The 27,845-nt window shown below is 41.4% G+C and overlaps 1 protein-coding gene and 2 long non-coding RNA genes across 3 annotated transcripts; all 3 read right to left on the bottom strand.

The window, feature by feature from the left end:
- Positions 1-7,435: 7,435 nt before the first annotated feature.
- On the bottom strand, positions 7,436-9,904 carry LOC137087921 (uncharacterized). Its single transcript, XR_010907543.1, has 3 exons — positions 9,874-9,904; positions 7,834-8,181; positions 7,436-7,757 (listed from the first exon to the last, which is right to left on the bottom strand). It is a non-coding gene; the product is annotated as an uncharacterized lncRNA (long non-coding RNA).
- Positions 9,905-9,924: 20 nt separating this feature from the next.
- On the bottom strand, positions 9,925-10,897 carry LOC137087910 (uncharacterized). The gene is made up of 3 exons (XR_010907542.1): positions 10,414-10,897; positions 10,246-10,300; positions 9,925-9,980 (listed from the first exon to the last, which is right to left on the bottom strand). It is a non-coding gene; the product is annotated as an uncharacterized lncRNA (long non-coding RNA).
- Positions 10,898-14,550: 3,653 nt separating this feature from the next.
- On the bottom strand, positions 14,551-19,928 carry LOC137087932 (C-type mannose receptor 2-like). The gene is made up of 4 exons (XM_067452090.1): positions 19,892-19,928; positions 19,434-19,799; positions 15,081-15,416; positions 14,551-14,915 (listed from the first exon to the last, which is right to left on the bottom strand). Exons 1-4 carry the CDS (start codon positions 19,926-19,928, stop codon positions 14,551-14,553), a joined length of 1,104 nt encoding a protein of 367 aa, XP_067308191.1.
- Positions 19,929-27,845: the final 7,917 nt, after the last annotated feature.

Genomic DNA, 27,845 nt, shown 5'->3' on the forward strand with positions numbered 1-27,845 from the left:
TTTACAACATATTTGGCTGAAACATTTGAAAACGCACGGCTGTACGCTGCGAGATATCTCTCAACAAACACAGCCAGCACCCTCAGGAGCTGACTGCACTCACGCCAAACAGTATCACGTGCACCGATGGCGTGTGTTCACTAATATTGCAGACCCGTAATCTACGCGCTGCCTCGGCAACGCGCGATTAAGCCTTGCATTATGGTGCGATGAGCTCTTGTTTACTTCGCTACCTTGATACTGAGCCCGTCTAATTCCTCGGAATCGGACCGCTCAGGCATCTAATTCTCCACCCCGGTGGAAAAAGCCAAAGCGTGGGTTTCCACACGAGGAATGAGAACATTGGCCAGCTATAGGCAACCCCCTCGAAAGCTGCCAGCGGGCCCTTATTTTATGAATGAAGTAGCGTATTTCCTGGCTTAAAATCACCAGCCTCAATGCTGTGCGTGTCCGATTCCTCAGAATCAGACGACTCGAGCATCGGGTTCTCTGCCTCGGGGGAAGAAGCCGCAACGCGGGGAAGGAGAACATCTGAACTGTCAGACGAGGACTGAGAATTATTTTTATTTTTTTCTCTCACCCCAGCTGACGTCCATCTGTGAGCCACCGATCTGCCGCGCTGCCTCAACAGACGCGAGACCGACATTGGCTCACGAGCCTGCCAACTTCACAAGATACTCTTGGACAAACAACACCAAATAGACAAACAATTCATACACAGAGCGCCTCGCTGAAGAGCGAATGTGCTCGCATATGTCGTCACTTACTACGTCATGACGTGGCACCAATCAGATTGGTGGCAGATTTCATTCATGCTTCAGAGATGTCACGCCGAGGGCGTTCCCCAGAGTGTCGTCACTCGATGACGCAGTGCGAGTTCCCTCGATAAAGGGAACTCTTTTTTTTGGTAATAAAGATAGCCCAGCACATTGACAAGATATGGGTAAACAATCATCTTTGCAACATTCACTGAAAACCTCATACAAATCTTCTCCAATACAGTTCCAAAAAAACACTTATAAAATTCAGATGGCAACCCATCAATACCTGGAGATCTCCAATACCAAGCTGACCAACAGCAGTAGTGAGTTCTTGAAGAGATAGTTCAGTGTCCAAAGCAGTCTTAGAGTCGGAGTCTATTTGAGGAAAGTCTTTAATTAGGTGCTCGGCACAGTCAGTATCACATTGTTCAGCAGTATAAAGACTGGAATAAAAAGTCACTGCATGATGCCTCATCTCCGCAATATTACTAGTCACCCTCCCATCAGGAAGGCGAAGGCATGACATCTGTTTCTGTTGTATTTTTCCGTACAATTCCAATCACCTCCCATGATTATATTACCATCAGCACACAACAATAAAGCATTCATTAACTTAACTTTTTCATGTCCCACATTAGGTGCATATGCATTTACAAAATAAAAAAGAACCCCATCAATTTCAGCCTTTACAACTACTAATCTTCCATTTACAGGTTTGTCTATTTTTAAAATATGAACTCTTGTATCTCTTGAGAGAATAAAATTGCCACCCCAGCACTCACATTTGTTTTATTACTAAGTACCAGGGGCAGATCAGGTGCCCCCCCATTTCAGAGCCTTGCCCCCCCCAGCTGCCCCCCTAACTTTGATGTTCCAAAAACTGTAGTCCTACTTGTAAAAACAACCCGAACTGCCAGTATGTCCAATACATTTACCAAAAGTAAACCATTTAATTTTTAATTTTAAATGTATTAAAATTAAAATACATAAAATACCCCTTCCCCGCGGCCCCGCCCCGCCCCTCAAATACGTCCCTGATTCAAACGTGCAGAGCGGCGTTCGTTCGCTCAGTCTGGCTCACACACACACACAGCGAGTCTGCATCGGTGCAAAGCCCAACAAACCCACTGGAGAAAGACTGAGCTGCCCTAGAGCCCCTGAAGGTGAAGTGAGTTTCCCCAGGTGTAGTTTAAACACACGTTTAACTTAAAATTACATTTGTAATGAATGTATTGTGTGCTAAAGACGATTCAGCATCAGCAAAAACAGCGAGTCTATTAGCCAAAATCAGCGCCGGAGACCGACAGACTAGACAGAGCAGGTTAACTTACTTTTGAGTTTTGATTTTTTTTAAAAACTCAGCTCTCAGATTCTGTCACTTTTATTACGAAATCCAAATAAATGCCGTTTTGGCGCTTGTAAATGTTACGCAACAGATCACTACACTCTAAAAAATGCTGGGTTAAAAACAACCCAAGTTGGGTTGAAAATGCACCGACCCAACAATTGAGTTGTTTTAACCTAATGATTGAGTTGTTTTAACCCAGTGGTTGAGTTGTTTGAACCCAGTGGTTGGGTTAAATGTTGCTTAAGGCAACCCAATTGCTGGGTAAGAACAACTCAACCATTGGGTTAAAACAACCCAATTGTTGGGTCGGTGCATTTTCAACCCAACTTGGGTTGTTTTTAACCCAGCATTTTTTAGAGTGTAGCTGCACTTTGACCGATCATTTCTAACTTACTAGCTAAACACGAATGAACAATGTTGAAAGAAACAGTAGCCTACAACTTACCTAAATGTATATTCCTCAGACAAAATATCGACCACTGGGACTGACAACTGGAGAACAATTGTCACATAACATTTACTCAGGAAAGCCATTAAATGATCATAATAGGCTATAGCACATTTTGGCTAGAAAAAAAAAGCTATAGAGAGTATTTTGCTAAATATGTGTAGTGTACCATATTACATATTTATTATATTTGTATGTATATCATTAAATAAAGTTGTTATTAAAATAAAAAAACGCATAATATGTAGCTAATTTGAGTTATTTTTAACCTTAAATAACACTGCCAGCTGATAGGGCTCTGTATGTTTACAGCATTAGTTGAGTTGTTTTTTTCTTGAGATTAGGTACATCTTGTGTGCCTAATATTTATCCAAATGAGTCAATATTAAATCAAATCACAATAATTTAATTTAATTGAAATAACAAAAAGCGTAGCTTACCAGAAATTATACCATGTAAACACTTTAAATGTTGTCACTAAACCTAATAAAATTCAGTTGTTACTAAAATGTTAGTGACAGTCATAAAACACTTATTGTGATGCAATTATAATTTTTTTAAACATTTGATTTAGCTAAGCAGTCCTATTAAATCAAATTCCTCTCAGATATCACAGCAATGACCAGGTTAGAACTGGGGAAATAAATGCAATAGGATTAAGTAGTCTAAACATAACTGGTGTGTGCATGTGATAAATCTTTCTGTTTTTATATTTGTTATATAGGCTACTTATTAGCTACATGGCCCTACAGAGCAATGTAATACAAGGATAATCAGAGGTTTTCACATATTGACTTTTGCAGGCAAGAGTAGTTGAAGAAAGTAGCTGGAGCCTAACCATGAAAAGGAAGGCTAAAAGTGGGGATATTACTAGCTTTTTGCTAAAAAAAATCCAAAGAAGTACACAGGAGGAAGAGCATGAGGGAAATGAAGGAGAAGGCAGTAAACTGGAGAGATCAGGAGGGTCAGAGCAGGAGAAGACAGAAGGAGACAAGGAAATAATTGACAGAGAAGAGGAAATAGTGAAGGAGACAAGTAAATAAGTGAAGGAGATAAGTAAATAAGTGAAGGAGACAAGTAAATAAGTGAAGGAGACGAGGAAAAGAAGAGTCAGTGAGAGATGAAGAGGAGGCTCCAGATTCAGAGAGAGGGACAGAGGAAGGGAGTTATCAGGAGGAGGAAGATGACAGAGAGGAAGAGAGTAGACCTTCAATTCCCCCTGGACCACATGGTATGTTTTTATTCTTTTATTCTTCTGAGAATAGCTTACCTGCGTTCAACCATGGCAGATGACCGTCTGAGAAATCTGGCTGTTTTCAGTATTGAGAAACAGCGTGCACAAGCACTAGATTTAGATATGTTTGTGAAACATTCTGCTGCGAAGCACAACAACCGTCGCCTTTCCTAAAAAAAGATGGGTGGTCATGGGTCATTTCATTTGTGGACTAATTATACGTTTTTGATTATAATAAGAATTTGAGTATTGTTCACTGTTGTATATTTGAGGTCCACTGCATCTTGGACACAATTCTTGTACTTTTTTATATTTTCATTTTGCTTTTTATACTGTTTTGTTTTGTTTGAATGCTGGGCTTTTTACTGTTGTGAATTAAAAACCTTTGTAGTGTGTAAGGGTGTGATGAGGCGTGAGACTCAGTGGGATCCATATGCAGCTTTATTAAAGAAACAATCGTAGTAATACAGGCAAAGTTCAGATACCAGTAATGACAGTGTCCAAGGCAAAGGCAGATCATCAACGGGGACAGGCAAAGGGTCGAGGCAGGCGGCAGACAAGGCAGAGTATCCAGAGACAGGCAGAAGAGTTCAGGGCAGGCAGAAAACACTCGTGAGGGTAGCAAAGCAGTCCAAGGTCAAAACACAGGAGTCACAATAAACAAGGTAAATGCTCAGTAGTGTTAGCCGGGTCAAAACAAGACCTCGCAATGAGTGTTTGAGTGCAAAGGCTTAAATAGTCTGTGTAATGGGAAACCGGTGTGTGTGTGTGATTAGCTCGGGTAATGGATGATGGGAAATGTAGTCCAGCAACATTAGTACTCCGGTGAGGGAGCCCTCTGGTGGCGATCAGAGGGAGCCACAGAGGCCAAGTTTGTGACAGAGCCCCCTCCCTGCGAGCGGCTCCTGAAGCGAGGAGGCGCCCGATGCCGGGGTCTTCCACGAGGCCGGTTCCTATGGAACTCATTGATGAGAGATGGGTCCAGTATGTCATCTGCATTGACCCAGGACCGTTCTTCCGGGCCATACCCCTCCCAGTCGACAAGATATTGTAGAGATCTGCCCCGGCATGGAATCCATGAGTTTGTGTACTTGGTAAGCCTCTTCGCCTTCCACAATTAAGGGAGGAGGTCTCTGGTCACTGGCCTCGTCTATGTTCTCCTCTCCTCTCGGACCACCTGCGGGCTTGAGCAAAGAGACATGGAAAGTGGGTGAGATACGGTATTCCCGGGGTAATGCTAACTGATAAGAGACTGGGGTTATTTGTCTGATGATTCTGAATGGACCCACGTACCTGGGACTGAGCTTCTTACAGGGTAATCGGAGACGAAGGTCCTGGGTTGATAACCAAACCCATTGACCTGGATGGTAATCTGGATGCGAGCGACGGTGGCGGTCAGCTTGTTCCTTCTGTCGCCGTACTGCCCTCTGGAGGTGAACGTGAGCCTCGTTCCAGACAGCCTCACTCCGTTGAAGCCAATGATCCATGGCTGGAAGATCAGAGGGTTCTCCTGACCATGGAAAAAGTGGGGGCTGGTATCCGAGGAGGCACCTCGGATAAAGGGTGTGAGTCCTGTGGATGATTTTTGGAGCGAGTTTTGGGCATACTCAGCCCAGAACAGATAACGGCTCCAGTGAGTCTGATTGTGGTGACAATAGGAATGAAGATAGCGGGTGAGCTCTTGGTTGAGGCGCTCGACCTGACCATTAGACTGAGGATGATAGCCCGACGTCAGACTGATATTAACATTGAGCCTCTGGAAAAAGGTTGACCAAAGTCGTGATGTGAATTGGGGTCCACGATCCGACACAATATCTTCGGGGAGTCCATAGAACCGGAATACGTAGTTGCAAAAAAAAAAAAAAATCATCAACATCCTCATTAATGTAGTATTAATATTGTACCGCGAGAGCACATCAAGTTTACAAGCAACGAATATCTCTGCTTACAAGCGGAATCTCAATCCATTCTCTTGCACAAAACTGGACTCACAGAAATTGCGTGTACGCTCACATTTTGACCTGCATGTGCACTCATGAATCTCTGTGTACTCTTTCACTAGAATTGTTTTCTCTGATTTAATGCTGCAAGAACTGCAACATTATAGCGTGGGGACACACACAGACAGAAACATTAATCGGCACATTTGCGAATGTAAATTAATATTTACATATAGTACACATAACAGTAGTACATTTATCTAACAACATTAGTACTAAAGAAGAAGAAATGGCCTCGATCTGATACTGTGCGTCACTGTTAATTAGTAGTTACTAAATATTTATTCCTTGTGAAGCTGAATTAGTAGTTACTTAATAGTAGTTCTTAAGGAGGCATGACTGAATTGAATAGTTACTGATTAACTAATTGATACTTAACACAATTAAAAAATGCTATTACATATTGATTAGTTAACACGCATTCCTTAGTAGTTAATATTAGTGACTTGAGTGTTAATGAAGAATTACCCAGCTAACACAGTTACGTTGTGAAGACGTAACCGGACCGGACCATATTCGTCGTAGCGACGTACCAAATAACGTTCCAATGACGTAACTTTGTGATTCCCATAATCGTCGTGGCGACGTTATAGTGGGACGTTGCTGGAACGTGACGAGCACGTCCCAACGACCAAACTAGAATGTTGTGAGAACGTAACCTTAAAGGACCATATTCGTCGTAGCGACGTACCTAATAACGTTCCAGTGACGTAACTTTGTGATTCCCATAATCGTCGTGACGACGTTATACTGGTACGTTGCTATAACGTGATGATCACGTCTCAACGACCAAACTGGCATGTTGTGAGGACGTAACCTCAATGGACCATATTAGTCGCAGCGACATACCAGGTAACGTTCCAGCGACGTAACTTTGTGATTCCTGTATTCGTCGTGGCGACGTGATTATGATATGTCACTGGAACGTGGCAGGTACGTCCTAACGACCAAAATACCACGTCCACCTTTATTTGAATAATCTCACCTTTAGTCCGGGAAATGAAGATGTGCTTGGTCCATAACCTTGAAATCCACATAGAACTGATACACTCAAACATTGAATTCTCTGCTGTAAAACCTTATTAATACATTTGTTTTGATTTTAGTTAATATATTTAGGGATTATGTACTCGTAGATAATAAAAAACGATACAAACCCCTATTAAATTGTAATAGAAAATGGCTCAAAACCACACTGCATTAATTTAATAATCAGCATTTATTCAGTGTTACTTTGTACAAATATTAAGTCAACATTTAAACAGTGTAAAGTGTCAACAAATTATGAGTACAGAAATGTAACACGTCCATTCATTAATTAAACAAACAACATAAGAAATGTAACCAATTATTAAAATATTTTATTGTCTTATTAGGGAGTAGTTAAGTATTTTCTCACTTATACTTATCAATACTCATATTGGTACTACTCTCAATAATTTAGCACAAAAAAGACATGGAAAAAAAGAGTTATCAGTTTCTTTATTATTACTTTTATTTGCAGAAATGTCCTGCGTGTCCTGTGAGGCACCTGCTACAAATGTCTGGTGATGTGCTTTATTGCTTCACTACCTGTAGCTAAACCTGAACAATGTGACAATTACAAAATATATATAGTCCTTGAGCTATAGTCCTACGTTCATAAAGAAATATGTAAAAAAACACTACATAGAGTCCTAGCATCTTTTCTGTATTATTGGGCCAAAATATACATCAACAGGTTTTTTTTTTGTTCAAGAAAATGAGCATGATGACTTTCTCAGGAAGAATCTGAGACCCCTCATTCCTGACTGTGTCCCAGCTGTGGAAAAAGCTTCAGACAGTGTTGATGAGGCAGAGGGAGATGGAGAGCTGTGAGAGAAGAGGAAGAGGGTCTTTCTTACCCCACCAGCGGAGGGCAGGGTCTTCTGAGGATAGGATAGGAGGATGGCCTCTATATTCACTTTGGATCTTTGTAAACTGGAAGCTGAAAAAAAAGCCATACTATTGTAGGTGTATTGCTTTTTGTTAAAAAGGTATAATTTTTTTTTTTTTTTACTTACATGTTCTTCCTCCTCTTCATCCTCTTCCTTATCCCGAGCTACACTGTCACATCTTCATCATTTTCTGGCAGCTGAAACAGAGGAGAACCTTATTAATGTTGCTAATCTGTGTTTTTATGCTTTTGAAAGAGTCTCTTTTACTCAACAGTCACCAAGGCTGCATTTATTTGATCAAAAATACAGTACAAACTGTAATATATATTTAAGTGATAATTCACCCAAAAATGTCAATTCTGTCATGAATTCCTCACCTTATGTTGTTCCAAACCTGTAAGACCTTTGTTCATCTTCAGACACAAATGAAAATATTTTTGATGAAATCCAAAAGCTTTCTGACCCCTCCATAGACTGCAACACAAGGCCCAGAAAGGTAGTAAAAACATTGTTAAAATAGTCCATGTGACTCCAGTGGTTCAACGTTAATGTTACGAAGCAACAAGAATACTTTTTGTGTGCAAAAATAACTTAATTCCACAATTTTGATCTAGCCTGTGCCAGTCTCCTTAACGTTGTAATTATTGATGTCTTTACATCCTTTCTGGGCCTTGAAAGTGTTAATTAAATTGCTGTCTGAAGATGAATGAAGGTCTTACAGGTTTGTAACAACATGAGGGAGAGGAGTTGATGACAGGATTTAAAGGTTTGGTAGAACTAACCCTTTAAATTGAAAACAGCTATTTTACATTGTAAAATTATTATTATTCTTATTATTATTATTTTAATATTCCTGTCATTAAAGCTGAATTTTCAACATCAATACACCAGTCTTCAGTGTTACATGATCCTTCAGAAATCATTCTCATATGATGATTTGCTGCTCACAAAAACATTTATGATTATTAGCAGTGTTGACAACAGTTGTGCTGTTTCATATTTTTGTGTAAACCATGGTGCATTTTTCAGGATTCTTTGATGAATAAAATCCTCATATGAGAATGATTTCTGAAGGATCATGTGACACTGAAGACTGATGCTGAAAATTAAGCTTTGATCACAAGAATAAACTACATTTTATAATATATTCAAATAGAACCCAATTATTTAGAATTTAAATATTATTTCAATATTAGATTTTACTGATTTTTTTTAATCAAGCAAATGCAATCTTGGTGAGCATTAGAGACCTTTTTCAAAGAACTGTACCAAAACCAAACTTTTGAATATTATTGTATGTTTGAGGTTTTACTTACTAGTCACATGGTGATAATGCCAGGGTTAGTTCATCCCAAAATGAAAAATATCCCATGATTTACTCACCCCCAAGCCATCCCTAGGTTCTTCAGGCGAACACAATCAGAGTTATATTTAAAAATGTCCTGGCTAATCCAAGCTTTATAATGGCAGTGAATGCTTCATTTTTGAAGTCCATAAAAGTGCATCTATCCATCATATAATTGAGCCACACAGCTCCGGGGTTTAAAAAAGGTCATCTGAAGCAAAGTGGCATGTTTGTGTGAGAAAAATATCCATATTTAAAACTTTATAGACTAAAATAACTAGCTTCCAGTGGTCAGCAATGCGCGAGTCGACTTGCGCTAAAAAGAATAACCCTTGACGCATGCGTATTGACGAACGCAGAAGTACAGAAATTAGAGCAAAACAAAACATAGCATGGGGGGGGGTCACCCTTTTTAGCGCAAGTCGACTTGCGTAGGCTACCGCTTATCACCAAGCAAACCAAGCAATATTCACTGCCATTATAAAGCTTGGAAGAGCCGGGACATTTCTTTATATAACTCTGATTGTGTTCGTCTGAAAGAATAATGTCATATAACTTACACATAGGATGGCTTGCAGGTGAGTAAATCCTCACCATTTAAGAGATGTTGTCCGACAGGAGATCTGCTCCAACTCTGCTAACTTTACAGTGCAGGCTGCAGGGCATCAGCATGGAAGCATCAACACTTTATCAGAGCCAAATATATAAATTATACAACGCCAGGTTTATTAAAAGGAAAGAAGCTACAGCAAAGGTTAAATGCAGAAAAGAGAAAGAATGGGTTAAAATATTGTTAAAAATGGACAAGGTTAATCAATCACCTTTTTCAGTTCACCTGTGTTTTCTACTTCTCTTTCAGCTTCCTTCAGAAATGTTGGACACTTGCTGGGAGCTTCACCTCTGTTGTAGAGGGGTTATTTTGTCCCTTCTGAAAATCACAGAACATTTTATTATATGTTAACACGTTTTTTTCGCGCTCCGTGTTAATATTAAGTTAATGTAAGTGGCTTCGTCGATTAACAACAAACACATAACGTTAACGTTAGTTCAATTAATTAGCCACCTTCAATGACCCATTCAATTCCCAGAAGAAGAAAAAAACTTGATAAAACTATCATTTACACATGTGACTCAAAGCCTAAACAAGAGATTAACTTTATAGAGTTAACGTTAGCCTCGTTAACTTAACTTACTGTTCGGAAAACGGTTGATGTGCTATACGGACTTTTTTCCAAAGACTCTACATTTCTATAAAGTAAATATTCAACAGAACAGAAGCGTGTCAATGACACATAAGAAATGTCAGGAAAATGTCAGTAACAGTTGTGTGTAATATTTGTGTAACTTTAAAGACAACTCACCTGAAATTATAGTGAAAACAACAACGACAGAGGAAGTTTTGCGGCTTGTCTGTTGTGTTGCTGCACCGTTTCCATGGCAACTCCGCGCCGCTCCAGTGTTTGACCCATCACCACGTCAAAGTCACGCAGCAAGAATTACATGAATACAAATCAAGAATAATAAATAATGAATTTAGAACTCATTTTGAAGTTCTATGACCCGCTCAGATGCAAAATGCCACTCCCGGCACCGCACGTGATAGTGGGACAATTGTGTTTTTTTTTTTGTTAGATTTTTTATTGTTTTTGCCAATACGATTTGCAAACATGGATTCATTTAGAATATTTGATAAATTAAGTAAATGTCCCATATAAATCAAAATGGCATACATTTGATAATACTTGTAAATTAATAATGCAATTTGGAAAGTTATGAAGACCAGTGGGCCACGTCGCTACAACATTCTCCGTGGGATAAACACGCGACGTCTTTTGAGGACGTGCCCACAACATTTCTGCAACTTTAGTCAAGATTAAAAAAAAATGGAACTTTACCGCGACGTCCTTACAACGTTCTCTGTGGGATAAACTAGCGACGTCTTTTGAGGACGTGCCCATGACGTTTCTGGAACGTTAGCCAAGATTCTAAAAAAATGGAACTTTACCACGACGTCCTTACAACGTTCTCTGTGGGATAAACTAGCGACGTCTTTTGAGGACGTGCCCATGACGTTTCTGGAACGTTAGCCAAGATTCTAAAAAAATGGAACTTTACCACGACGTCCTTACAACGTTCTCTGTGGGATAAACTAGCGACGTCTTTTGAGGACGTGCCCATGACGTTTCTGGAACGTTAGCCAAGATTCTAAAACAATAGAACTTTACCGCGACGTCCTTACAACGTTCTCTGAGGGATAAACTAGCGACGTCTTTTGAGGACGTGCCCACAACGTTTCTGGAACGTTAGCCAAAATTTTTAAAAATGGAACTTTACCACGACGTCCTCACAACGTTGTCATAAAGTAATGTCACGCTGACCAAATGACGACTAACTGACGACGTTGTCACAACGTACTGTGTTTGCTGGGTATTCATTAGTACTTCAGTAACTCTTTATTAGTTATGCATTAAATAAGAAACAGTATTCTAAAGTGTTACCTCGGGTTTTTCCCTTCGGCCTAGCTCTTTCACCCCGCACCTTCACGAAGTGCATGGATGCATCTGTGTACTCAATTATATCGACGACTGGCTCATTCTGGCCAGGTCGTATGATATGGCGGTTCGGCATCGAGATTTACAATTCATTGCTTGTAAACAGTTCATGTGAACTCGGTACACTTCATTGATGATATGAACATAATCGTGAAACTGAATCTCTATTAATGACATATTATCTGTTTAAAACATGTTTGTGTGTGTTTTTACCTGACTGATGCACTGCAAGCAGAGATAATGTATAATTAGTATATGTGGACACTTAGAAAACAAAACCAAAGGTTAAAAATCCATAATATAAATCTAGCCCTGTTGAAAAAATATATCTATATATTATTTTATTTTTATCAAGTTTTTTGTTAGTTTTATACTTTATACAGATAGTATATGTTTACTATTCACGTTTTGAAAACATTCTTTATATTGTTAAAAGTTTATAAAGCTTATGCAGGCCTGATTGAGTATGTTGCATGTCAGTTTGTTTTCGAGAGCGATCTGATTGGTCAGAGGGGGCGGGAGGAGAGAGCACGCAGAGAGAGGACGAAGAAGAGAAAATAGCAGAGAGAAAATGAACGACAACTCGAGGCATATCTCAATGTCAAGGAAGGATCCTCGGAAGCCAGAATTCCATGGATACTACGTCATCGACATCCGACGAAGTTCGGCAAATATGTCATATACAGGAAAGGATGCATATGAGTAGCTTTCGCGCTCTTCACGTTCTCAAATCACCCACAATCCTATGCGTGCAGCTTTGCTATCTTTAGACGTTCACGGAGTCGGAGCGTGAACGGGGCAAATATGCTTGTATCGGGGTTTGTAGATGGGAAGGTAGGAGGCGGGAACTGGCGAACGTTCAACAACTTTATAATAAATAATAAACAAAACGAAAGTAACGCGGGCAGCCTCTCACGGACGACTGCCCACACACACATAATAAAACATAAACAAACCATAACATAAAGTCCAGGCCTGGTCCTCTATCGTCTTCCACGCTCCTCCAATTATACTCCCGTCACTGCCGTGAGCCGAGACCGGTGTGACGATCAGCTGCCGCTCATTATCACTCGTCACCGGCCCGCTCTCACGGTCCCTCACATTGCTGCTTACAACAATGCTTTTATTTACATTACCAAACATTTGTTATAACCTTAGTAAATATAAGTATAGTTTAACGTTTAAATGCCAGTACAAATTACTACTGTATTGATATAAAAAAATACAAATAACGTTACACATAACGTTATTGATGGCCAACGGACCTTTTCACTGACGTAATGACGCAATGACGTGCACTTGCTAGGCTGTTCCATTTACGTGTTCTCTGAATGCTAAAGAGGAGCCTCACCTAGCCTCTGAAGGAAGTGACTTGAAAGGATCAGTCCTTCCAAGGAAGCATCCTTGACATTGAGAAATACCCACAGAGTGTGACGCAGTAAAACAAATGCAGTGATATATCGTTAACTAAGAGAAAAGAGTTTATGTTTATTATGTAATTTCTTCCAAAAGTTAAAATATATTAAACTCTTTATTAGATCAGGGGGCGTTCATGTAACGTTAGGTGTTTGCATTAAATCCATGAGACTGTATGTGACACACTTGAATTTTGGGAATGCTTTGTATTAACCGGAGACTGAGCTCCTTCGGCAGCATTGGAGTCAGTACTAGTGATGGTGAAGTGAAGCTTTACTGAACCAGTGAAGCTTTCAGCACAATTGAATCAGAAAAAGGTTCATTACCCAAAGCTTTTTAAATCACAGCTCGATGAGGACCTCTTCTGGGGAAAGTGAGGAAAAGCGCTGTGTCGCAAAATGTTTTGCAACCATTGTCTTTATAAGTTAAAAAAAAAGGATAGATAGATGTATAAATGAATGAATCAATATGTTAAATACATGACAACAATCTGTTCCATTGTATACTCCTAGAAACAAAATTTTGTATTGTGAATGCAGACATGTTTCCTCTTTGTAAACAAATAAAACTTGATACAGAATAAAGCAAGTACACTAAATACACACACAATCACAGACAATAAACTAGCGCAATTCAACAGTTCTAACCACCCGTGTTGTGCTTTTTGAATCAGAGTATGAAGCAGTCGTGGGCGCGTGTGAAAAGCTTCACTGAAAACCATAAAAAAAAATTGACACAAGCTTCGGAGCTTTAGTACCACTGTTAACATCACTAGTCGATACCCAGGTAGCGCTTCGGGTACCCAGGAAATCCTGAAAGTTCCCCTGGCATCGCTGGATTCTCCCGATCGGGACCGTACAACGAATGTTGATGTCTGAACATGGTGCATCACGATCTTTCTACTTCATCTTAACCTACTCTCTTTGTGGATTTGTCATTGGTTGGACTGTGAGTGTGAGTAATCCTTTCCATTAATGTTTGCTCTGTTAAGAGTGAAGCGGCAATAGTATTTTTTTCTGCCCCAACGCACACGAGCGTCATCCAGCTCTGCACCATATTTTATTTGTTTATTATTGTGTGTTTGATACATTTACAAGTGTCTGGGCCCAGTGGAGTTTAATTTCTGAATGAACTGCATTTAAAGTGATGTAAAATGTTTGAATGTACTCAAGCAATTTGTGTGAAGTCATCCTCTGTGATTCAAGCTTGTGTGAAGGTTCATTTTGCACCAATTTAGTGCACTTAAGTAAACAAGACACATGTGATTTTTGTTTGAACAAGAGTCTTTATTATTATTATTTTTTCCTGAGAAGGGTGACATTCTGTGTTTTATTAAAATTTTCTGAGAACGATCTTCAGTAATTCCTATCGAACCCAAAGCACTCTAGAAAAAAAAAGGTAGTGTAGAGTGCTACATAAAAGTGTGCACCGGGTTTGGACCCAAATAATATAATGTGAACATTAGTCCAATGGGGGAAGGGCAAGGGGCAGCAATTAAAGACAGTTTGAAAGCACTCGAAGTAAACAAAATCACTCATAATTTGTGCAGATGAAGTTGAGTTTGCGAGTTTCAGGAAGGCTGACCCAGCGCTGATCTCCTCCAGACTGAACTGCTCCTTTTCTCTTCTCGAGGTTGCAGTTTTCCGGTGTCGTTCCGTTCCCTGGAGCCCAGTTCTGATAGCACATGTTCTCTCCGCTCAGCCAGAGCCACATGTTCATGATGCAGTAGTTGTGTAAACCCAACCACACCTCCGCAGTAGACGCCCCTTTAACCACATTCATCAGACGACGCTGCATCTCCTCTGAATGAACCGAGACCAGATCCACATGATTCTGTCTGCAGTATCTCAGAGCTTCAGGCCACGTCAGGTTCTCTTTGATCAGAATCAGTTTATCTGGACACAAAACAAACCACAAGCAAAAACTAGAGAGAGACTGATCAAAAACAACATGAAAAACACACACATTGGGAGGAATCTGTCATGTCAGACATGTAGCGTGAACTTTAAGATATCTGGAGGTGATGGATGGATTGTGTGTGTTTGAGAGGATCTGCTCACCTTCGTGGCACACAAAAGGATATTGCCTCATGCAGGGCTCGTCTATCCATTGCCCCCAAACTTTCTTACTGATTGCAGCACAGTTTTCATTACCTCCAAAATTATTAGGTTCACCAGTAAACCAGTATCTGAATGAGGAGTTCCTCTGATCTGACCACTGCCATGAGTCTCTGAACAGACCGATCCAGACTTCATTAGATATGTGACTATCATTGATGAACTTCTGAATCTGTTGATTCTCATTCTGGTTCCTCACACTGACCAGATCAATGTGATTCTGTCTGCAGTAACTCTGAGCATCTCTCCAATTCATGGTCTGATTGACAAAGACGAGTCCTGTGCTGACTTAAGGAAAAACACACAGAAACAGATTCATGAGTCAGTTTGTTCATTATTCTTCATTATTACACTGATTTACGGTTTAGATGTGAATAAGAGCAGCGGTGGAGCATCAGAAACATGTGTCATTCAGAGACTGATTCTACAGCTGATGATGTAATAAATATTCAGAATATATTCATAAGGATTTTCTTGGTACAACATTATCAGAAAATGTGTGCATTTCTGTGATAATTGTATTGCATCTTTGTATTTCTCTATTATGTTTTTTTTTACATGTTTCTCTGTAATACTGGATTCAGACACAAAGATCTGAATGAGAGAAACATCAAACAGATGATTAAATTAATATGGTTAGAATATTATTATTAATATAAGTAAGTTTGTCTTGTTTAGTCTGATTGTTTTGTATGATGTCATGAGAATATTCAGAATATATTCTTGATAATTTTGCTAATACAACATTAAGAAACTTTGTGATTTTCTTTCTTTTTTTGGTGATAATTTTATTACATCTTTACAGGTCCTTCTCAAAAAATTAGCATATTGTGATAAAGTTAATTTTTTTCATGATAAAAAATAAACTTTCATATATTTTAGATTCATTGCACACCAATGGAAATATTTCAGGTCTTTTATTGTTTTAATACTGATGATTTTGGCACACAGCTCATGAAAACCCAAAATTCCTGTCTCAAAAAATTAGCATATCATGAAAAGGTTCTCTAAACGAGCTCTTAACCTAATCATCTGAATCAACTAATTAACTCTAAACACCTGCAAAAGATTCCTGAGGCTTTTAAAAACTCCCAGCCTGGTTCATTACTCAAAACCGCAATCATGGGTAAGACTGCCGCCCAGAGCCACCATGCATAGGCGTGTGCAGGAAATAGGTGCCACATTCCCCAGGTCAAGACACTTTTGGGCTACAGAGAAGCAGCACTGGACTGTTGCTCAGTGGTCCAAAGTACTTTTTTCGGATGAAAGCAAATTTTGCATGTCATTTGAAAATCAAGGTGCCAGAGTCTGGAGGAAGACTGGGGAGAAGGAAATGCCAAAATGCCTGAAGTCCAGTGTCAAGTACCCACAGTCAGTGATGGTCTGGGGTGCCATGTCAGCTGCTGGTGTTGGTCCACTGTGTTTTATCAAGGGCAGGGTCAATGCAGCTCGCTATCAGGAGATTTTGGAGCACTTCATGCTTCCATCTGCTGAAAAGCTTTATGGAGATGAAGATTTGGTTTTTCAGCACGACCTGGCACCTGCTCACAGTGCCAAAACCACTGGTAAATGGTTTACTGACCATGGTATTACTGTGCTCAATTGGCCTGCCAACTCTCCTGACCTGAACCCCATAGAGCATCTGTGGGATATTGTGAAGAGAAAGTTGAGAGACGCAAGACCCAACACTCTGGATGAGCTTAAGGCCGCTATCGAAGCATCCTGGGCCTCCAGAACACCTCAGCAGTGCCACAGGCTGATCGCCTCCATGCCACACCGCATTGAAGCAGTCATTTCTGCAAAAGGATTCCCGACCAAGTATTGAGTGCATAACTGAACATAATTATTTGAAGGTTGACTTTTTTTGTATTAAAAACACTTTTCTTTTATTGGTCGGATGAAATTTGCTAATTTTTTGAGACAGGAATTTTGGATTCCCTGTCAGTTGGTCACGTTCGAAGTACGTCGGACTTAGACAGACGAATTGGGATCTGACTTTAGAGACCAATCCTACTTCGAGTGTATAAAAATGAGCCAATGAAATTTGGCATGCGATCCACGCATTCCACACTCCGCCCCGCAGCGCGGGTATAAATAGGAAGTGGAATTGTAGATCAGCGCTTTCTACTTTGGAGCCGAACAGTTGTGTTTGCTGTTTCTACGAAGAGTGTTTAAATTCGAGTCTCGTGAGAGAAAACTGCCAGTGTGGGTTTTGGCACTCAGCACACTGAGGCTGTGTTCGTGGATGAGTCATGTTCCCACTGCGGGAATATGACCATCGCAGTGCTACGGTCCAGACTCCAGTACCTCAGAAGAGGTGGAGCACCATTGCGCATCCCCCGATCTAGCGGTCCTCCAGCTGCAAAGCAGAGGGCTGCTACTTTGGCTCAGGGCAAACCCGACGAGTCAGATGGCTCCTCGGGCCCCTCGCCCCTCCACTGCGCCAGTGGAGCTTCTGGAAGGGTGCGCTGACCTCCCGCGTGGAGCGCCAGTCGTCACTTTTCGGGGCTCCGGCGGACGATAAGATGTCAGTAGCTGCATCGGGGGACGAGCTAATGGGCTCCGAGGATGAAGATTCGGCTGCATTGCGCCCTTCGGGTGTGACAGCATTGCCCGAGTCCGCATTGCCCGAGTCCGACCCGGAGCTTATGGCTATGCTTGCCCGGGCTGCCGTAAGTGTCGGGCTCGAGTGGAACCCTCCACCGCATCCCGAACCTTCGCGGCTGGACGATTGGTTTCTCGGGACGGCCCGTGCTGGTTCTCAGCGCCCCGCCCCGGTACCATTATTCCAGGAAGTGCATCAGGAGCTCACAAAGTCGTGGGCGGCGCTCTACAGCGCTCGCCTGCGATCGACTGACTCCTCCGTCCTCACTACCCTTGATGGTGGTGCGGCTAAGGGCTACGAGGGGATCCCTCCAGTCGAGCTGTCGGTTGCGATGCACCTGTGTCCTAAGACCGCTGCGGACTGGAGGCAGGCCCCGCGTCTCCCCTCCTGGGCGTGTAAGTTCTCATCCGGCTTGACGGGCAAGGCTTACACAGCCTGCGGGGAAGCCGCATCAGCTTTGCATGCCATGATGCTCCTGCAGGTCCACCAGGCCAAAGCGCTCATGTAACTGCACGAGGGTAGTTCTGACCAGGGTGTTATGCAGGAACTGCGTGCGGCGACGGACCTCGCCCTAAGGACGACGAAAGTCACTGCATGCTCCCTGGGTCAGGCGATGTCCACTCTGGTGGTCCAGGAACGCCACCTGTGGCTGAACCTGACAGACATGCGTGACTCGGTTTGTCTTGTTTAGTCTTGTTGTCATGAGACTGATTCTACAGCTGATGATATATTAAATATTCAGTACATATTCTTGATGATTTTGCTGATAAAACTTTGTGATTTTCCTTCATTTTTGTGATAATTTTATTGCATCTTTATATTTCTCCATTATGTTTTGTTACATGTGTCTCTGTAATACTGGATTCAGACACACAGATCTGAATGAGAGAAACATCAAACAGATGAAGATATTTCACTGCAGGTTAATATGATCATTATCTAGTCCTGAGAAATAGTTCAGTAAATTATTTTCTGTAGTATAATACATACAAATAAACATTGTTGGAATATAATACGACAAGTACGTTTTTGTCTTGTTTCTAGTCTGATTGTTTTTTATGTTGTAATGGACAATCGGTCTGTGTGAGTTTACTTAAAGTTTAAGAATAAAGTATTTACAGGTTTTGTGTTGAGATCCTGAAGCTGAATGAATTGAGCAATATCACACAGCTCTAGATGTTCAGAAGTTTATCACACACTCACATCTAAAAAAAAAAATATTCGTTTCAAACATTTGCTTTAAAACAGATCATTTCTGAGAATTACAGCCTCCAAAACAAAACAAAAAAACTATATAATATTTGTGTAATACGGGTAACAAGAAAAAAACAATAAAATCACTTTGATAAGAGGAGAACTGACCTTTGTTATCAGGACAAGAGTTTTGTTCATAAATATCAAGATAGAGCAAGTTGGTGTATGTCTACTATATGTAGAAATTGTATGCACTCATGAATTCATTACACATTATATTGAATTTATAATTTACAGTAAACATTTAGCAGATTTTTCTTCCTCTAGGATACAACAAAAAATTTCATTTGTTGAAAGTGGACATATACAAAATCTTCCCTGTATTTACCACCACATTCAATACTAGAAGCATTAATATTGCATTATCAATTAATTGTGTACAGTATATGGTTCGTCTTTTAATACATTAATGTTATTGTAATTGTAGCTGCACTTACTTTTGTTAAATGAACTGCAGATGAAAGAAAGGTTGTTAGTACATGACCAGTCTTCCCATTGTCCATTTCTCATAAAAGCACACTCGTCTATGCCATCAGGTTGTCCAGATCTCCAGTTTAGATAGAGCGCAGGATCACCTGAAGACCACTGCCATTTATTAACACTCGTCTTCTGCAGCCCAATCCAGACATTCTTAACACCTCCATCAGTCACACTCTTGTTCAGCACGTTCATGTCGTTCATGTTGTCAGCAGTGGCCAGATCTGTGTATTTCTCTCTGCAGTATCTCTGAGCTTCAGTCCAGGTCTTCAACACGTTTATAAAGTGATACTGACGCTGAACACATTCAGATACGGAGCAGAGAGCTGTGAAAGAGAGGGTTTGATTTAATGCTTTTCATAACAGGATCAAACCTGATGAAACTATAAACCAGAAATAAAACTACAAACACACTCACCAATGAGAAGAAGAACCAAATATAGAGTTTGCTCCATTTCTGAGGAAGAAACACATTGAAAAACTCAGAAATCAAACATTCACTGATTCATTTAGGAGTAAAATATGACAGTTTCAGTTTCTTAACAGCAGCATTAATGAAACACATAATCATTCAGACAATATGAACATCTCAAAGTCTAATTGTGTGTGAAGAATAAACATGTGAGTTGTTCTTACTTTAGAGGTTGTGTGTTTCTGTCCTGAGTCTGATGTTTCTGTCTGCAGCTTTAAACTACGTGATTATTATATCTGCTCTCATCCGTCATTCAGCGCATCACATCATTTGCAAATTGTTCTATAAAAAAAATAATAATAAGTTTTACATTTTACTTCCTCTATATTTTTGTACTCACGCACATCTCTTCAAAGCAGGAAAATAGGTGTAGAAAATGAGTTCCCCTTATTTGCATTTTTTCACCTCTGTCAGTCTCAGTACATCTCTGTATTAAATATGATCACATTTCCCCCAAAAAATCCTAAATCAATTTCATAGGATACTTTTATTAGGACAGGATAGTTTATCGTTTATCCACCTGTGTTCTGCTCTTCAGCCATCGTGTCTCAGACTGTGAGTATTGCTGTTTAGCCATGGTTTAACTTTGTTTTTGTGTTATTTTTTCTTCTTTTTTTAATAGGGGTAACAATATCTGAAACACTGGTGCATACAGAATTAAACATGTTAAGAAACTCATCCACATTTAACACATTAACAAGATAATCCATAGAAAGCAAATGACAGGCCTCATGGAACGCTACTGAAAAAATATCCGCAGAGGTTGGACCAAATAGACCCACATGTGACCATTTTGAAATTCTAATGATTGCAGTAGTATGGTAAATGGACTGTATTTATGTAGCACTATCAACAGACCCATGGCCAAGGCATCCAGCTTGTCAGGAGCAGCTAGGGTTGGACACCTCGACACTTGTCAAGTGGAACCAGGGATTCCCGGCAGGTCATTCCACCAGGTGGGAACGGTCCAGGAAAATGTCTGTGAGAGTGATTTCATGCCTTTTTGGGATGGAACCACCAGGCGTCGCTCACTCGCAGAACGCAAGCTTCTGGAGGGTGTGTAAGTCTGAACAAGCGAGTTTAGGTATATTGGTGCAGAGCCAGTGGTTGTTTTGTAGGCGAGAACCAGTGCCTTGAATTTGATGCGAGGAGCCATTGGCAACCAGTGCAGTCTGATGAAGAGAGGCGTGACATGCGCTCTCTTCGGCTCATTAAAGACCACTCTCGCCGCTGCATTCTGGATCAGCTGCAAGGGTTTGATAGTGAATGCTGGAAGCCCAGCCAGAAGAGCATTACAATAGTCCAGTCTGGAGAGAACAAGAGCTTGAACCAGGAGTTGTGCAGCCTGTTCTGATAGGAAGGGTCTAATCTTTCTAATGTTGTATAAAGCAAATCTGCAGGACCGGGCTGTTGCAGTAATGTGGTCAGTGAAGTTTAACTGGTCATCAATCACAACTCTAAGGTTCCTGGCTGTCCTGGATGGAGTTATGGTTGATGAACCAAGCTTAATGGAGAAATTTTGATGAAGTGCTAGGTTGGTTGAGACAACAAGTAATTCTGTCTTTGCAAGATTGAGTTGAAGGTGATGCTCCTTCATCCAGTCAGAAATGTCTGTCAGACAGGCAGCGATATGAACACCGACTGTAGGATCATCTGGTTGAAATGAGAAGTAGAGTTGAGTGTCATCAGCATAGCAGTGATAGGAGAAGCCGTGTTTCTGAATGACAGAGCCTAATGATGACATGTAGATAGAGAAGAGAAGTGGTCCAAGCACTGAGCCCTGGGTAACCCCAGTAGCTAGATGATGTGACTTAGACACTTCACCTCTCCATGACACCCTGGAGGACCTACCAGAGAGGTAAGACCTGAACCACTGGAGAGTAGTTCCTGAGATCCCCATCTTCTTAAGTGTTGACGGAAGGATCTGGTGGTTAACTGTGTCAAAAGCAGCAGACAGATCCAGCAGGATGAGCACTGAGGATTTGGAAGCTGCTTTTGCTAGTCTCAGTGCCTCAGTTACCGAGAGCAAGGCAGTCTCAGTCGAGTGGCCACTTTTGAAGCCGGATTGGTTGTTGTCCAGGAGGTTGTTCTGTTCAAGAAACATAGAGAGTTGATTGAACACAACTCACTCAAGGGTCTTTGCAATGAAAGGCAGAAGGGATACCGGTCGGTAGTTTTCTAAAAGTGCTGGATTCAGAGAGGGTTTCTTAAGCAGTGGGGTTACACGAGTCTGCTTAAATGCTGTGGGAAAGGTTCCCGTGTGAAGAGAAGTGTTGACAATGTGAGTGAGTGCAGGAGTGATTGAAGAAGAAAGGGCCTGAAGGAGGTGAGTGGGTATAGGATCAAGTGGACAGGTAGTAGGGTGATTGGAAAGGATGAGTTTAGAAATATCTGCCTCGGAGAGCGGAGAGAAGGATGGAAGCGTGTTCGTGTTCGTGTTCGTGTTGAGATGTGCGTGTCAGTTTGTGGTGAGGAGAACTGGTTGCTGATGAGAGATTTTTTGTTTGTGAAAAATTATGCAAAGTCATCAGCTGTAAGAGTTGATGGAGGAGGAGGACAAAGGAGAGAGGAGAATGTTTTAAAGAGTTTGCGAGAGTCAGAGCAATTGTTGATTTTGTTGTGGTAGTATGTTGTTTTAGCCGTGGAGACATTTAGTAGAGAAAGAAGAGAGAAGAGACTGATACAAGGTAAGGTCAGAATAGTTTTTAGATTTCCGCCATTTCCTCTCCAGTCCAGAGCGATGTTCACGGAGAACATCAGACAGCCAGGGGGCAGATGGGTTGGGGCAGTCTGGTCTGGATGAAAGGGGGCAAAAACTGTCTAAGGGGGATGTTAGAGTGGAGCAAAGAGTATCAGTAGCACTGTTAGTGTCCAGTACTAACAACTGAGCAGGTGGAGGGAATGAATATGAAACCATAGTGGATAGGCGAGAGGGAGAGAGTGAGCGTAGATTACGCCGAAAGGTAATCTGTGTAGGAGTGCGTGTTGTATCAGGAGTCAGTATGAGGTTAAGAGTGATGAGAAAGTGGTCTGAGGTGTGTAATGGAGTAACTAAAGTGTTGTCTGTGGAAAATGATACTTAAGTGCCTTGTCGGGGTCCTTGCTCGGGAGGAGTTGCACAAGGAAGAGTTGAGGTCTTTACACTCGTAGGTCTTGCACAGGGAAGAGTTGAGGTCTTTACACTCGTAGGTCTTGCACAGGGAAGAGTTGAGGTCTTTACACTCGTAGGTCTTGCACAGGGAAGAGTTGAGGTCTTTACACTCATAGGGCTTCACACAAGGAGGGCTTCACACTGCCGCTTCCGCTGCCGCGGACTATCACGCTATTTATACTCACCTGAGTATCGTTATTGAAAGCAGCTGGCCATGCCCTCAACTATAGCACGTTCACTCACAAACGTGGCAATGACCAAACAAATGCTAACTGCCCCACACACACACCGCGAGAATACACCAAAACTAATAATACACACCACTGCACTACACAGACACACTTATCCAACAACAAATCAACAAACAAACAAATGAGAAGAGTTACAAACACTTACAGAGTAGTTATTTATCAGTCAATCGATGCCTCATCTCTGATAACTTAATAACTTAACTAATTGCACTGCAAGGAGGCGAGGATGGAGGAGTGAGGAGCTTCCTGAGGAGTCGTGAGCGAGGATACGCAGGTGGATCCTTAGCGGAAGTGTTTTATCGACTAAGCATGACGCAAGCATTAATTCTCCTCCCCCTTCACATCGTGCCACAGTTTATTAATCATTATTATTATGTTTACATGTACAAGACACAAATGTTTGTCAAATAACAACACCTGACAGTTGCAAAATTATATCAAAGCACAAGAAAATGAAAGAAACAAATAGAAACTAATATTATACAATGAAAAAGCAGTTAATAACTGGAATTCTTTGTTAATAATAACTGGTAATATTGATTAAAATATGGACAAGTGTGGTATTTTGTGGAGGCTGAAGCTTACAATATAAATAGTTATCTCTAATGTTCAAGAATCCCGACTAAATCCAGCGGTGTGTCATCATTAATTGACGCCGCTTTGAGGTGAGGTTAAAGGGAGCGAGGATATATCATTTCACTTGATTCAATTCCTCCGTCCTCGCGTCTTTTCCTCGCGCCTTTCCCTCGCGTCCTGAAGGGGTGGAGCTAAGGCGTGAGGACAGGAAGGTAGGAAAGGAAATGAGGATGCACAAATAAGAATTGGGAAGCACCCTATGTGTTGGTTCTTTCACCCACTGAGAAAAATCACAACCATCAATGAGAAGAAACTCTTTCAATAATACTATGGAATCACAGAAAACATTAGTGCTAAAATCACCAACAACTATTTAGCGGTAATACACCGTAGGAATTCAGAGAACTTGTAATAATGTTTTTATTTGTTTTTGGTGGACAATAAACCATTGCCACCACCAACGAGTTCATCAAGTCCAATCTAAATTGCTTCAAAGTTGCATTCTATGATTCAACGACAAAAACTGTCTCTAAAAACAGATGCCAGTCCTCCACACTGGCCAGACAAACGAGGAGAATAAAACTAATTATAATTAGGAGGGCATCAGTAAAAAAGAATATTATCTCCAACAGAAAGCCAAGTCCCAGTCACAAAGAAAACAGTTGCCAGAGTTTATAAAGTCGTTAAAGGTAAATGTCTTGTTTTCAAGCGCCCTTGAATTTACTAAAGCCATTTGATTGAAGATGAGTCACTAACCTGTTGCAAGATGATGTGTGATGCCTGACAGAAATAGACAAAGACGATGATAATCCACCTCGCCGAAGACAAGGTGCGCTTCAACGGAGAGGCTGCAATGACGAATCTGTTGACAGACGTACAATCCACTGATAAGGACTTTTCAGAGAGCGCCGTGAGATGTAAAGGCTTCCAGCTCTAGCCACAAAACATCCAGACGAGTTTGACAGACCAGTCAAGAATCCAGGCAGAATCTCTGCCAAACTGCAATGCTTTCCTCTCCTTCTGTGTCTTTTTATCCAGGAAAAAGCACACAGTGCAACCATAGAGGTATGTTCATCAAGAGAGGTCAAATTCGGACTTGTCATATCCTTGTTGTAGTGAAGCGCTATAGTGGAGAAGAGACAGAGTGATGAAGCCAATCAGGAGAGGGGGATGATTAGAAGGCCATTATGGACAGAGGCCAGTGGGCGAATTTGGATAGGATACCGGGGTCACACCCAAAATTTTGATATCTATGATCTACATATGTGTATTTTAAGATGTTCTGAAGTCCAAAAAATTAGATAACAATAGATTGAAAACCATATGTCACTCGGCGCCGCTGCGGATTGAAGAACACACTGACACAAAGGCATAAGGCTGAGGCATAAGTTCATAAAAAGGGCCTAGTGACGCCCATGGTTATGACAGTATTAGCCTACTTGATCAATTTACACTAAACAGCTATCTCTGATGTAAAACAATTTTTATTCAAATTAATTATGCTATAATGTTCTGCACCTGAAATGAGCATGGCGTGTGGTCCGTCCAGTACTAATATTCAGTGTAATGTTTTGCTCAACGTTGTGATAGAGCGACCAGTGTAGTAGAGAACAAGTAACCAAAAAGTAGACTAACATACTTGTATATTTCGCTTTCTTTTTTATATTTCCTCTTTTTTCTTTTTATGATACTGAGCCCCTGATGGCTTTGACCTTTTCATGATGATGAAACTAAAGCACGCTGTAACGAGTAGAAATATAGTGTGGCCCCTTTAAGAGTTGCGCGCGCTCCCTGCAAACAAAGTCTGCATTTTGTGTATGTGCGCGCTGAGTCTTGAGCTCCCATGTGTGGGGATTATTTTCTGTTTTCTGTTGCTAACAGTCAGTTATTTTGTTTTCTTAAGTAATGCTGTGGACGGAAAGGGAGTTTGTGATGAGAGTTCAGCGGGGAATGAAGTGCGATCTGTTTGATGTTAATCGCCTCCGTGTTTGCATCCACTCCAGATACATTAAGTGAGCATTTTTCACTCGGACACAAGCGTTACAACGCCACGGATGACGACGTTCCCTGCCGCCCTCTACATGATCTCATTTCATTACAGCAGCGCCACTATCACCATGGCGACTTCACTCCAATAATCGCAACTAATCATAATGCCTTGAAATAGCAAAAGTACGAAATATTAATAACAAAATATATATGAAATAACTAAAAAATCTTGTTGGGGCGGGGGCTCACTGGCGCCCCCCAGCTGTTGGCGCCCTAGGCGACCACTGCGTGTGTGTAAACCATGGTGTACGCGCAGGCAGCTGTGTGTGCGCGCACACGCGCGTCTCGTCGTCAGCTGTGGGGTAGTCCGATGGCAATTCTTCTCGTTGGCTTCTAACCTAAAACAACAAAATGAACACAGTAGTGTTATGATCTTATATGTCTAATACTCGACTTGTCATCGTTTGTCCATTGAAAAAAAACTTGATTTCGTTAGACCATGGTCCAGGATAACATCAGGCCGTCCCAATTTAGGCTTTTGCCTTTTGCCTCAGTGTGTATTTACTTTGGAAAGTTCGATATTTAAGCCCTATATTTGTGAATATCAAATAAAGTTGTCTCATTTCAGTTTTAAAAAGTGTTAGCATAACTTAATGTTAACGGTTTGCAGCTGTAACGTTAACTTACTACACGAAGGAAACCTTTTAAAATGTGAAATTGTCATATTTTAAACTTTACAATATTAACAATTGTTATGATAGCTAATGTCTACTAATCTAAAATTATAAATACCTTTTTCGACCGACGAAAGAGAAAACTAAAAGTCGCTTCTGAGCTGAGGAAATCCGGCAGGACCGTTAACGGTCTCTCTCTCTACACAGCTTGCCATGCCATTGCCATGACACAGCATATCACGTTGCCATGGATACGTGCTGCGCGTACCTCAAACAATGACGTCACACGGTTTGGCGCATTTGATCGACTCTTGCTTGTATCTCCCAGTGCAGGCTATATTTCACTTTTTTTTTCTGTGTGTGTGTGTGTGTGTGTGTACATGTTTTTCTAGCCTGGTGGGGACTTAAACCTGAATGCACACAGACTCATGGGGACTCAGTGTGGGGGCCTAAATTGAATTGAGGTCCCCATGGGTACAAAAGATTATAAATCATAGCCTACGTAATGAGTTATTTGGAAAATGTGAAAATGCAGAAAATGTCCTGTGATGGGTAGGTTTAGGGGCAAGGGCAGTGTAGGGGGACAGAATATATGGTTTGTACAGCATAAAAACCATTACATCTATGGTGAGTCCCCAGAAAGATAGCGCATCATGACGTGTGTGTGTGTGTGTGTGTGTGTGTGTGTGTGTGTGTGTGTGGCCTGGTAATCCCTACTTTATGGGGACAAAATGTCCCCACAAAGATGGCAATATCCGAAATCCCTGTCCTCGTGGGGACATTTTTAGGTCCCCATGAGGAAAACGTGCGGAGCGGATTTCTCCTCTGGGAGAACCCTTTTGTTTTGAGCCACCACTGCAGTGGCCTCATGTACAGTAGGCCAAAAGGTATCACGTTGGACGCTGCTGCCATGAGACCTAACAGTTTCTGGAACTGTTTCACAGTGACGGCTCGGCCTAGCTTCTGCTCTTTGACGGCTGCCAGGATCGATGCTATGCGTGTTGGCGATAATTGCGCCCGCATAATTACCGAGTCCCAGTTCACACCTAGAAAAGTGGTTCTCTGAGCCGGAGAAAGCACACTCTTCTTGGCGTTCAGCCTCAACCCCAGCTTCGACATATGGGCGAGAACAGCATCTCGATGCTGAACCGCCATCTGCTCTGTATTCGCTAGAATCAGCCAGTCGTCGATATAGTTCAGAATGCGGATGCCCTGCAGACGCAGCGGCGCCAGAGCTGCATCCACACACTTGGTGAACG

The sequence above is a fragment of the Pseudorasbora parva genome, chromosome 1 (assembly GCF_024679245.1).
Source record: "Pseudorasbora parva isolate DD20220531a chromosome 1, ASM2467924v1, whole genome shotgun sequence".
Lineage (NCBI taxonomy): Eukaryota > Metazoa > Chordata > Actinopteri > Cypriniformes > Gobionidae > Pseudorasbora > Pseudorasbora parva.

Bases quoted from the DNA above. Each gene is read 5' to 3' on its own strand.
- LOC137087932 (XM_067452090.1), bottom strand. From the start codon at position 19,928: ATGGAGCAAACTCTATATTTGGTTCTTCTTCTCATTG. The intron at 19,800-19,891 runs GTGAGTGTGTTT...TCTCTTTCACAG, and splicing joins TTTGGTTCTTCTTCTCATTG to CTCTCTGCTCCGTATCTGAA. The intron at 14,916-15,080 runs GTGAGCAGATCC...TTTTGTGTCCAG, and splicing joins TCCTTTTGTGTGCCACGAAG to ATAAACTGATTCTGATCAAA.